The following is a 13683-nucleotide window of genomic DNA, read 5'->3' as shown; positions in this document are numbered from 1 at the left end:
CACTCCTTTCCCAAGGTAAGGAAAAGCAAGCATCGGGAGCACCCAAATCACCGTCATGAACATGCAATAAAAAACGTTGTGCGTTGCAGTCAATATACAGCAGAAGAAACAATACTTACTACTGCGCACAGTCAATCAGCTGGTACTCATTAGATCTCTCATAGCAGGCCTTCACACCTTCATCTTGCCAAAGTGTTTTTGTATGTTCATAAAACTCCTGAAAGAGTGAAAATAGTATTAGCAACATGGATTATATGTGAAGATGGTAATGTATCGTTACCGTTGTAACAAACAATAAATGGCAGCATCTTTAACAAAAGACTTTAAACGTTTTTTAGAACCTGACCCAAGGCCAGTTGCCTTTCTTAGTTGTTCTTACTGCAACATTTTGTAACACCTAACCGATTCTCAATCATTTTGATTGAGTCCAACTACATACTGAAAGAAAGGTTAATTGGCATTTTTAACGATCAATGCTATCTGGTACCATTTGTTCTTTAACTCATGATTTCACTGCATGTTATCTTCATGCTGTCAAGATTTTATTTTTGTTCTTCAATGCAATGCTACTTCTCAGTAATTCCTATATCAGGTAGCAAACGATGATTCGGTTTTACTTCACTTTCCACGTTCGTGAGGATCTTTGGGGGCTATATGGACATTCATACCTAACTTAACTCTGTATCACTTCACTCAAAGTATTTGCAGCATTTTTTCTTTTACGGTGTAGAAGGACATTGAGCTACAGAAGAAACAGAGTGATACAAAGCCAGACCATGTTTTCACTCTGTGAACCTTAAAGACAAGGAGCCCAGCTCCACCGGCCGGGGACGCAGCGCTGTGGTTCTGCTGAACCTGGAGCACAAGAATTAACCCCAGCAGGAGCCCGATCCTGATGCCCTTTGGCTCCCCAGGGGGTGTGTGCAACCTGTAACTGCATTTCTGGCCATCAGTCCAACAACCCTGAACAGGCTGGGAGCGAACAGCAGCAAACAGTGACCGAAGCACACAGCCCACCGCGGGCACCGCTCTTACCAACAGCCACGGCCTTCTCCTGCCGGCGTCTCACAGCTCGGCAAGTGGTTTGGACCCAATACTTTTATTCTGATTTGAAGTCACCGAGGTAACTTTTTGTTTTTAAAAGTGAACTAGACGACTTGTGAGCGCCAAATGCGAGAGCCTGGTGCTGACCCGTTCCACAGCTGAAAACCCGAGGTGTTCACTGAGAAAAGCTGGAGCCGGGCCGAGAGTTCATCGTGCTTTGCTCGACGCCTACTGCTGCCACGGACTGACTTTGGAATTAAGACAGAGTAGGTAGTTGCAAAAAACTAGATTCTCCCTCCTCCCCAATACACCTACACTAACCACAACTCTGAAATAGTATTTAAGAAAAAGAATAACATAAGAAATCCTCAGCATCCCGTTTGAGTCATGGGACGTAGCCTGGGGCTACTCTCAGGGAAGGCAAGTAAAACCACAAGATTTGTTATATATTTAGGTACAACAGGGGCTTCAGAGGCCACTAGAAAAAAAAAATCAAGTTAGCAACAGGGTGGTTGGTTTTTTTTAGTTAAGTAAGTCTAATTTGTATGAGATCTCTAAAAATAATGAGGTAGAAAACAAATTAACCAAAAGTAGCAGGCAAATTTCCTGAAAAGAAATAGCCAAAAAACTAGTCCTTACATGCCTGGTTCTTGTTTCTGTATCACTGATTCGTTTGCTGGCACATTCTAATATACCAGACTCTACAGCAGCACTGACACAGGTTTCTCTTGCACCATAAAACAGAATTCCTAATGAAACAGCTAAAATAAACAAATAATACTAAGTAACAATTTGGTTTGAGATGCCATCCCACAATAAAAAAGATTTAGACGTTAGGTTCCAAATGATCCATCGCATTTGCAAAGTAGAGTCATAATATCCATTCTTGCCCTATGCACACTTAAAACTGAAAAAAAATATTCAAGTTATGTAATTTTCCATTAAGAAAAACCCCTGCAGTTACACAGCCCCCCCGAGATCCCGTGAGAGCCCCAGCTGAAGCCGAGCACAGCCACAGGAGTCCGGGCAACGGGAGCAGGGCATCCCCGAGGTGAGAGGTGAAACCTTCCCAGGAATTATGTCACGACCGTAGCATTTTCTTACCCCCAGACCAGACTCTGCACTTTTCAAAGCGCTGACATGGCCCTAAAGAGGGAGAACACTTTCCCTGCGTAGAACCCTTGGGGAAAGCGATGCCGAGGTAACAAACCTGAGCAGAGAAAACAGGGCTCGACCTGCCCTGAGCTCAGGCCGGGCTGGGGCACCGCTGGAGTTGGGGGCACAACCCCCCCTCACGGGACGGGCTGCTGGGAAACTGTAAAGAGCTCTGAGAAAATCCTCTGGCCAGGTCAAAACCCCCTCCAGTCGTACCTGGGTAACTGCAGAATCAGGGCCCACGAGTAGCCGACGGCGACGAGCCTCATCTCTCACCATGCCCTAACCCCGCAGTACTTAGAAAGCCATATTTATGTGAAAAGAAACGTATTTCAGTATTAATGTTTTATTTACTATAAGACACTTTCTCCACCTGCTGAAAGTTTCCCAATACACTGAGTCAACAGGGGACATTTGTAACTGGCGCGCGTTCACTGACAGCAATCCACACAGACCTCCAGAAAACATCCCCATCACACCTCCCCACGTAAAAGGGATGCCTGGAGAACAGCGCCTTGCTCCAGAAAGATCTTACTGACACAACTCTGGATTAGAGAAGGGGCCACACAGAGTCTAATCAAGTTTAAAAAAATCTACTTGTATTAGAAAATTTCAACAAATTGGACAAATGGCAGCAGGTAAACAGTGGGTTTATTGGACATAAAACCAGAGAAAGTGTTAAAGAACTTGGAAGTTGAGTGTTTTGGTTGTTAAAAAAAATAAATCCTCAAGAGACACTGCAGGCCTGGGAAAAAATAAGGAACCAAGCTCAGCTTTTGAGAGGCATTCTAAAAGGATAAAATATTAGTAGAAAATGGAAGAGAAAAACTGGACATACTGTCTACAAGGTTTTGTTCCCTCCAGATATATAAATACTCAAGAGACTTTTAAAAAATGTTTATGAAGCAATGTTTTGTAGGCATTAAGATGTTGGCAGGGAAAAATGTTGGCACAGTTCTTGCCACTGTGACACCATGTTCACAGGAACCCTAGCACGGACATGCAACATTACCTGCTCTTTGTAAAGATAATACAGGGTGGATCTGTCCTTAGAGCAGCGTATTTACCGATTCCAGCAAAAGTCAATGCCATTGGAAAAAACCCCTTACCTACTAAAAGGTGTGTACGACTGTTACACAATGTTGTGGTTAAAGCTGGGATTCAGTTCCCGGGCAAAGTTCACTGTCCCATGGAGCTGCACGTTTCATAAGAAGAGTTTTAAATAGGTCAGCCACTTATAAACCTAATGATTAAAGGTCAAACCCAACCAGCTCCTAACTGTAAAACTGTATCTCGGAGGACATTTGCTTCCCGACGCGTTCAATGTCTAACAGCAGCAGTGGCCACGGGTGTGAAGCCCCTTTCCGAGCCCCTCCGGGAGGTGGAGACAGGCGGACCCCCCGTCCCCGGCTGTTCCACCGCATTCCTCTAACACACGGCAAGGTCACAGGATGGAGGGCAGTGCCACACATTCCAAGATAAACTCCACAGGTTGATCTTCTCCTTCCAGGATAGGCAAATACAGGACAAACTGATTTATTTTTCATTGCTTATACCTAAAATCAAGCCATGGCTATTGCCTGTACGGCCACCCAGAAGGGAAGGGATGGCACCTCGTCATTGACCCCTGGCTGGGCCAGGGACACCAGAAGGTGTTAAATTTGTCAAATCAGACAGTTTAATAAGCCACTTACTTGAATAGGGAAACATCTGCATTCCTAATGGTGTGAACAAGTGTTAATTATTGCTTGCTATTTTAGGGCAAATACACCGATGATATCACAAAGGAAACACATACCTACAAATAGCTGAAGATATTCTCCAGCCCCTGGCGCCCGGCCAGGGCTGAGCACAGCACTCGGGAGAGGCCGGGGCGCTCAGCGCTTCCCATACCCGGCCAGACACATTTCCAGCCAGGACTCGGTCACACCATCAATAGCTTTTCGTGTTTAGACAAGAAGCATGATGCTGAAATATTCTGGGTTTCTGCTTACAGTATCTTCACATTTTTAGCAGCAGAAATTAAACAGAATGTGGCTGCAGGGAATGGACAAGGGGAAGCAGTTTTATTTAACAAACTCCCGTGAAGTTTGAACTTTCATTTTTCCCCTTTGTTAAGGGTTTCAAAACTCCACAGTATTTGAGAAATGTGCCAAGACACAATTCCACACCCGTAATCTACAAAGTGCCTTTGGTTAAAAGGCCTCACTAGCACAGTATCACGCCATTTCTCTTTTATTTCTACTTTCACAGGAAGTTTAATGCCACAGAAGCTTCTTCTGTCGATACCAGAGCACTGCTCAGGTTTAATCCTTTCTCACATCACGCTCACTGGGGAGGGGAGGAAGGACTCGCCTTCGGGGACACTGAGACGGAAGTTGGCAGACGGGGACCCTACTCTCCATTTCGTCAACATTCCTCTGCAATTTTAAACCGAGTAATCAATGGTCCTCTGCTTCTTCAGAGTGTACGTGTACATGGAAAGGCGGCAATTCGTTAATGGATTGAATGTACTGACGGCACTAAGGGCTCAGAGTCTTCTCTGGCATCCCAGCTCCCTTGTGGGCAGCAGAGGCGCCAACAGGGACACTTTGACCAGCAGCTATTGGTGTAGGAAGGTTTAAGAGGCTAAGAAGGAAGGTTTAATAAAACTCTAAGAAATTAATATATAATAAACTTAAAACAGTCAAAGCAAATGGCTGTATTACCTTATGCAGTGCTAAGAACAAACACCACTTCAAATAACAGGTTGAACCCGGGACCGTGCTGCAACTTCGCTGCCCCCTTTCAGGTTAGCAACAAAAAGCCTATTTTTGCCAAAAACTTCCACCCAACAAAAAAAAGGGTAAAAGATAAAATAGTTCCTCATTAGAAATTCAGATGAATCCCAAGGACAGATCACTAATCATCTTACAACCTTTCTGAAGGGCAGAACCTGCATTCACAGGCTCATTACACTGGCTACATGGAGAAATCAAGCCACGTACACTTTCAAGAGATAAACTGAAACTTCTGGGTATTTGCTGGGATTTGTTTTAAGAGTGAAAAGCCAACCAGTTTCCCAGGAGCTTAAGAAATCTTAAATTTTCCTGGGACGCTGAAGCAGTGCCATGCACTCTCCGAGGGCATGTTGAAAGCCCCGACAACCTGCTGGCTCTCCCAGCAGAGACCCCACCAGAGGAGCACCCTGACACCAGAGCCCAGTCCAGGCTGCCCTCCATCCCCTTCAGGGATGGGGCAGCTTTTCACCTCCCCTCAGAACTTCCAGCTCCCACAGCGCTCCCCGGAACGTCGAGCTCTGCTGGGGGGGCTCACATGGGGCTGCGCGTACAAAGGTGACTTTGCACAACTCAGCCCCACTGCAATATATTGCATTGGCACTGCTGTAACGAAAACCAGCTTTGAATTTAGCAGTGCAGGACACAGGTAAGAAGAGCAAAGAGCATTCCACAGAGCCAAAATGTAAGACAGATCACAATATTTTTCACTTTTCTTTTTAGCCACTTCCACACTCATCCAAGTTCATCCCTGGCTCATCTGACACAGGATGTAAATTACATTAAAATGTTAACAAAGTCACGATTTTTTAGAAACACGTTTACCATCACATTTCCATGTCTTTGTACATTACAGGATTTTTATGCCCAAAGGCACTTTTTATTGTTTGCCCAAAAAGCACGTCCCCGGGGCAATTAACACACTTAGGTGTTGCTTCACCTTCACACAGCACCTGGCAGAACGCCCCTCCAGCCGCTGCGAGGCCGGGCAGGCCCACAGGTAAAACTTTATTTCATCTCTGCGTACACTGATATTTTGTGATAGTCTCTTAACTGTGATTAAAACCACAAAATGCTTAAGAATTTCTATATTAAATTTATGCCTATTTCCTGTTTAATTCAGCCGACAGCTCTTCTACTTCAACATAAATTGAATTAATCTGTTCTTGGTTTTCAAGACTGCTCTGAGGAAAACAAAGAAGACGCATCAAGAGAAATTAAGTCACTATTTCTTCAAATGAATTTCTAGAAGTGAACCTGTGACCCTATAAATATGGTATGGTGGGAATTGACTGGATAAAAATACAGGTATAGAATAGAGCATCAGCATTTACTTCAAATGCTAATCAAATAAATTAATAAAACAAAATATAGGGTGTGTTTTTTGCACTATAAAAACAACTGCACTACAGAAAAGATCTGCAGATAATGCCACTGTCTGAGGTCCCGGACTGCCGATTCTCCAATTTAAGGAAATACTTTATGGGATTTCACAAGAACTACATGAACACCTCAGTGCAGAATTCAAAGGGCACTTTCCTTTAATTTTCTAGCCAAAAATATCTTCACTTCAGCCACAGGATATGTTTTATTTTACAGCACGTAACAATCTGAAACAGAAATAAGAGCACCCCCATTTCCCCCACTCAGGGCAGGAACCCAACCCGGTGCAGCACCAGATCCCAAACACATCCAGAGACTAATCACCACATGGAAATGCAATGCTAATTAGTAAGGCTGCTTAGCTCTTACATTTCATCTCATTTCTGTTCACAGAAGTCAGAAGGGAGACTGCCTTTTTTTTTTTTTTCTTTTTGAAATACACCTGTGCTCCTTATTCAGGCTGTGTTTAAAGTCAAGGTGCTTGGGAAGTATGAGACTTCACTGAATACAGGCGTAACAACTCACGAAATTCCTCCTGCAGAGGTGTCGCTGGTTGACAACCTTCAATTTTCTTCAGAAAAACAGATTCTCAAGCTTTTTTCCTACAAATTAAAACTTGGGAAGAAAAGAAACTCTAAACCAAGGTGAAAACTAGGTGAGACAACCTGGGTTTGAGGAAAAGAGGGACAAATACAAAAATCAACAAATTCTGACGCTGCTAAGCTATTTATTGGAAGGGATTTTTTTTAACTGAGCTTCAGCCCGCAGTACCTGAGCTTTAGTTTAGCTGTAAAGAGCCCACTGCATTTGCCAGATTATCCTCTTCATTCATACAAATAAAACATTTGTCTCGGGCATTACCCACGTGGACAAAAATCAGAGATTTCAGGAGATTCGTTTGCAAATAAGTTATACATGTCTTAATTACACGAAACAGAAATTAAATCAAGTGGCTGCCTACCTCAGGGTCCCTATATGGAAAGGCAGCTTCGAAAGAACTCTTTAATTAAGCTGTGTTCAGGAATTTATTTCTGCCACTAATGGATCAGAAAAACAGCTTTAAGACCTGTTAAACGCTGATCAGGTAAACTCAACTGGATTATCTAGAAGCCCATTGAGAAGGAGCTGCTCTGCGTAGATAAGATAGTGGAGATTTGAAAAAGAGTAAGTAAAGATTATTTCAGAGGATCTACTGTCCCATCACTCTGCTGCACTGCCTGTAACATCCCCGTTCCTTTTTGTTAACAACGTTAACATTCCCGAGTTAAATATCCTTCACATATCCACATTTTCTACCAGCTTTGCCCCTCAAAATTTAAATGTATCTCCAAGATACATATATTATCACTATTTTAGAGATGGCAAGATATAAAGAGCATTAAAACCACAGAAGTGGCAGTGAGGACAGTGGGGTGACTTGCTCGAACAGTAAAGCCAGAGTGGACAAGAAAGAGCGAGAGCCCCCGATGGGCCATGTCCCCAGACCATTCCCGAACCCAGGGACCCCAGCAGGTGCCCGCTCCCCACCGCGACTCTGGGACATTTCAGACAGCCCCACGGGAAGCGTCCCCCTTAGAGTGGGTGTGTTTGTCACCGGTGCTGCTGTCAAAGCCCTACAGCTCTCCTCCTCCGCCACCCTGTACTTGGACAGGAATAATGACACGTCCGTCGCTCTGCGCATCAGGGGGATTATCTGCAGGGACAGAGAACTTTGTTCTCTTGCCGACATAATTAAGGAACACTTTTGGCAGCAAAGAGATCCCAGTTTACATCTTTTCTTACTGAGACAATTTTCTCTTGTTATTTTCTTGAAGATGGTGGTGTAAAGCACAGTGTCCCAGTAAAACATGTATTAATCTGGTTACACAGAAGACTAAAGAGTAAAATTTACCCCTACAAGGTTTAGCTGTGTGAGAGAAGTACAGAAGCAGCTCTAGCACACGCTCAGCAAACTCTCAAATCCACTGCTCAAGCAAACTAACTTTTTTACTTGTTTCTTTCAAAAGCCTCAATGATGGGCATACTTTTATAATTTCTGATCACTTACAAATTTCTTCTCTTTAAAAAATATTATTTATTGTGATACAATCTTAAAATACAAGCCCAGCAGCAGTAATTACACATGCAATATCAGATCTGTACCAATACATCGACACAGAAAGATTCCTACAATCACCTCAATCATTAAAATTAAATGCTTCAGCTATCTCAGCCAAGCTGGGTTTGATTAACTTGGAGGTTTCCTTACTTCAACTTCCTTTCCCTTTGCTTAAAGTAATCATGCTGGCCAGTGACAACTTAATCGCACGATAAAAACTTAACTTGAATAAAGGCAATGATAATAGACCTCCTTAAATGATAATCTTTCATAAAAATTGGTACTGTAGTGTTTTAGAAAAGACACTTCTGCTTCCAGTTCTTCTCCGGGGAAAGCGTGATCTCGGTGATTCTTGGGGCTCACCCAAACCAGCAGGGCCAGACTTTTTTCCCAAGATTTAAGCCATTTAACGTCCTGTAATTTGCGCAAGAACGTTTCCCGATGATGCAATACTACACACGGTATTTATCAGTGCTACTCATAATACAGCAATAGCTTACATCGACCTGCTCTAAGGAAAGGCTGTGCAACAAGCCCAGGAATAACAAGGACAGATTTTACCCCCAAAAGAAGCAGAGTATTTTGCAAAACTAAAGCAGAGCAGTGCTCTGTTAGCCATGGAGACACCATTCCTCCAGCTATGTCAGAACTGTACCGTGTGCTAAGGCAGAAAATATTTTACATAAAACCATGAACTTAGTTGTTTTGCCTAGAATATCACTAATTAGCATTCTCCCCAGGTTCAATGTCATTATGTTGCCTTTATCAATCCACTTCAGTCACAGTTTTGGGCTCCGTTTTGTATTTCAGAAACTGGCTGTTGAAAACATACCGAAGACAAGGGAAACGGGACCATGGGCTGTAGGAGAGAAGCTCTGCTGGGCTCTTGCCGAGGGCACACACAGGATGGTGAAACAACGCGGAAGGACTGCAAAAGTGACCGCAGATTTGATCTACTAAATATTGCAATACTTTAAATCACCAGCATGAGTTTGTGGACAGAATTCCTCTCAGTACGTACTACCCTTCTCCTTTCCCCATCTGCTACTATTTGTATTCAAGAAATCTAATTGCTTAGTACCGAGTGTGCTGAATTAATAAATCTCCGACTTACTAATTTTTCAGTTTCAGAAGGAAGGTTTAACCTAGCGTGGCACCGTACCAGCAGTATTTTTAACTCGAGTTGTTTTTTCTTCTTTTTTTAATTCGATACAATATGCTCTACACAAGTGACACACATTTCCTATAAGTCAAAAACTGTGAAGCAAACACACGGAGGCAAAGCCTACGAAAAGAATTAGAATAATATCAGAATACCGAAGCTGCTCCTCGAATCCTAGATATACAGGGCCAGAGCCCTACACGGCTATCACTCTGCAGAGCTCCTCTGCCTCTCACATAACAGCAATTTTCACTGTAAGGAAACCTAAATTCCAGCTCCGCCTGTACCACAGGTAATGATAAACACGCATTTTGGTGTGCACTTTAAACTTCATTTAAACGACTCCTTCATGTACGGAAGGCGGCTGAGGCCTCATGTTCTAAAGAAGATCTCCAGCGGCTGGAGAAGTGACACAAGCCTAGTGCTAAGTCTGAGCACTGCCTTCTGCAGAGTCTGCTAAATTAATGTTTAGGGAAAAATGAAGGGGCATTTAAAGGGAAGCAAAATGCCCTTGTATGTTCATAGAGTATGGTGCCAAGGGCTGACAGCCCTAAGGAACACCTCCTCGGCACACGTGTGTTCTTTCTCCCTACCTTCATGTTCTTCCTGTGATAGAGAAGAGCAGCATCAAACATTCTCCTGAGGAAAGCCTGGCTCCCCAACAGCTGAATGGTTTCCCCATGGAGAAAATGGAAGAGACAGAAAGCAGGTTCTGCAGCTCAAACCGGACAGCGTTACATACCGCTAATATTGCTAAAACCTCCCTCCCTTCTGCATTAACACACTCTATAGGAAAGGGTTTAGCTGCCAGTTTATGGAATCCTCCCACCACAGTACTGGAGGAGAAAGCAGGTTATAATAGGATATAAGACCTAAGACTTCCTTAGATATAAAGTGTAACTAGCATAAGGCTATCCTTTCCACTTAGAGAAAATCATTTCTTCTTCAAAGTAATTTTAATTAAACTATAACAGTCAAAATTATTTTTATAGAGGAACCCAACAAGCACGTATTTTTGATACTATGCACTGAGAGTCAGCATCTAGGGACATTCTAGATCTTAACTTGATTTAAAATATGTAATTAAAATGCAGGTTCTGTTTTCCAGGTACCAAAGGGCTATGCCCTGCATTCAGACAAACAGCAATCAGGTACATACTAGTGTACATCGTCACCGAGGGCAGAGGGAGCCAGCAATACTCCTGCAGAATTAGTGGGTAATATATATCCAGACTCAAACCTCAACCCTACAAACATTTACATATGAAACAGTTAATCATGGCAAGGAAGCCAGCCACTAGTCAAAGCTATGCACACGCCTAAATCTCTGTAGACTCAGGGCTTAAAAATTTAACACAATACCTTTGCTCAGAGAAGAAAAACTAGTTTTATTGGAGCACTGTTATTCCTGACGTTGTGTGTCACTCAACACACCAAAGACTCTTCAATGAACTTGAGACTATTTACAGTTCTGGTAAGTATATTTCCATTGCTTTAGACAGCACGGGCTTGCTACCATGTATCCTACCAGAGATAATACATACTGAATAGTAATTTTTATATAAAAAACAGTTAATGTAACACATACACACTTGACTTACTCACTTACCAGTACACAATTACCCCTTGCTTTTAGAGGGGAAAAAAAATTTAAAAAAAAAAAAAAAAATCACTTCATTCCAATTGAATGGAAGAACAAACCCCTCTGAGATAGAAGAGACAAGGAAACCCAAGAATTTCAGCAGGAGGTAGGTGGCAGGAACTCTCAGAGCATTGTTAGAGATCACAACCTGAGCTGTCCCAGAACAATGGAAGCGGGAGAGCCACGGGCACCCGGCCAGCCCTGGAGCTCGCAGGGCGGAGTGCGGAGCCGCTGCCTTTTCTCTCGAATATTCTCCTCAAACTGCCTTCAAAGCACCAGGATTTTTGTCCCCAGGCAGGAGAGAGCATCCACGAGGGGACCAAACATTCCTATGGATAACGCTCACAAGGGCCAAAATTAAAGAGGTGTCAAGTTAAAAATCTCAAATCCTCTAACCTATTTAAGAATCTTTAAGATAAAATGACTAATATTACTTCGTATCACACATCCCCCTCTCCATCAGCCTCTGAGTCTATGATTCTGTGAACCTGCCTGTGCCTGCTGAGCTTTCAAGATTACCAGATTTGGAAACTACAATGCCAGTATTTCCAATTAATTGCCAATAGCACATGACTTCTGCTTGTACACAAAGTTTGTGGGTCTGGTTGTTTGGTTTTTGCTTTTAATAAAGGCTGACTGAGCAGAGAAATTCCCAGAAGCGGCAGCAAAGGTAACTGCCATTGGTTTCACAGACCAGCTTGTTCAATCATGTTTATAAATCCCAGTTACGAAAACCTCACAGTGGTGCAAACGATCCCACATCTCACTACAACCTGCACTTGCACTTTCCTTTCAAGCACCTGGGACCAACTGCTGCTGGGAACAAAATTCTGGTGTAAATGGATGTGATTTTGATCTGCCCTTTGGAGTGGTGCAGGGAGAGTCCAGGCTTGGAAACACCCCCGGAAGGCTGCAAGTGTAAGGTACCTCGTGGTCATTAATAAAAATATCTTCTCAGTGTTGAAGAGTTCAGTATTTGCAAACTGTATTTTCATGGGCTTCTGCTACTATTCAGATGGAGATACAGCACAAACTAATCAGGGTGACTGGGCACCAAATTATACCATCAAACAAGTAATTCTGCTTTCTGCGGTTACGCTGGGGCTGCCGGCACTGGGAATGATTAACCTGGGGAGGACCGAGCATGAGGAGCCTCTGCATCGGGTCTGGCTGACACAGCTCCCTGAGAACGCGCCTGGATCAGCAAGGAAACTCCACTATTCCTCCAAAAGAGAGAAATACAACATCGCCCAACGCCAGCTCATCGTAACAGCCTGCTGTGCCCATCTCCACTCCTCCGGGGCAGGACCAAGGACACCTGCTGGAGCTGTTCCCAAAGAGCAGCTCACTGCTTTTTGTAAATATTTACTACAGTGCACTGAAATATAATCATTTGCAAAAAAAGCATGACTGCAGCCAATCTGAGATATTTACTTACCGGTGGGAAATCAAAGTCTATCTGGTTAGCTAAATTTAAGATGTAGTCGATTCGAAACTGGTTCTCTGGGTTGGCTAGTTCAACTGGAGGTGCCAAATTGCCCATTGCTGTCACTATCGTCTGCAAAGAAAACAAGTAATAAATATTGCAGAATGTCTAAATAGCCAGCATTGAATAGTTAAAAGCAATAGCTCAGAAGTTTACCTCTATAGCTTCTTTAATATTGTTTTTAATATCCTGAATTTTCATTTTCTTCTCCCTGTAATAAAAAAAAAATTTGTAAGTCATAAAAGCAGAGTATCTTTTTGAAACAGAACATGAACTTCAAAAGTATTTTATCAAAACTGTATTGTCACTTTGACCAAAGCGCACTCAGTCACTGAATACTTTTGTAGACTTGATTAAACATCTCACAACTTTTCTACTTAAACAGTAAACATCTATTTGTGCCCAAGCCAGTATCTAATGATCCTTAAATAAAAACTCACTGCAGTCTTAGATCAAGACTAAGATCTTCTGCAAAATCAGACACTGATTCATTCGAATGCAGAACACTAGACATAGGTGGAAGTGAGTTAGAAAAGCGTAAACTGGAAACAAGTAGAGAAAAAAGAAATGGTTAAGTTATTAAAAGTAGAAACAAATGGAAGGAGACCAAAGAACCTTGAAGAACAAAGAAATTAAAGCACAGAAACGATGTCATATCAGAAAAAGCCAGAGCAGAGAACACAACCTGACAGAAACATTCAAACTAACAGTTTGGGCATAAAATCTAAAATAAATTAATAATTTCTTGCTAAACACAGCATAAAACTACTACTTTGACATAAACCAGCTTAGCCACATTAATACTAAAAAAATCCACCTAAATTGTTGAAGTGACCTTTTAGTCTTCATTAAACTGTTTTTTACAGAACGCTTTCATTATCTGTATATTTATACCAACTATTTTTAATTTTTTCAAAGCTAACATTTTCCAGCACA

General features: G+C 42.5%; 1 protein-coding gene across 3 annotated transcripts in view; it reads right to left on the bottom strand.

The window, feature by feature from the left end:
* The window catches only part of GNAS (GNAS complex locus), a 122780-nt gene that overhangs the window by 26397 nt on the left and 82700 nt on the right, over window positions 1-13683 (bottom strand). For all 3 annotated transcript variants that reach the window (XM_074157540.1, XM_074157542.1, XM_074157541.1), the window contains 3 exons: window positions 12904-12958; window positions 12700-12819; window positions 120-217 (listed from right to left, as the gene is read on the bottom strand). In XM_074157540.1, the coding sequence (XP_074013641.1) occupies window positions 120-217; window positions 12700-12819; window positions 12904-12958 (273 nt within the window). The remainder of the gene's footprint in view (window positions 1-119; window positions 218-12699; window positions 12820-12903; window positions 12959-13683) is intronic.

Source organism: Numenius arquata, chromosome 12, assembly GCF_964106895.1.
Source record: "Numenius arquata chromosome 12, bNumArq3.hap1.1, whole genome shotgun sequence".
NCBI lineage: Eukaryota > Metazoa > Chordata > Aves > Charadriiformes > Scolopacidae > Numenius > Numenius arquata.
Note: the sequence above shows the minus strand (reverse complement) of the source record. Positions and strands in the feature narration are given on the sequence as shown.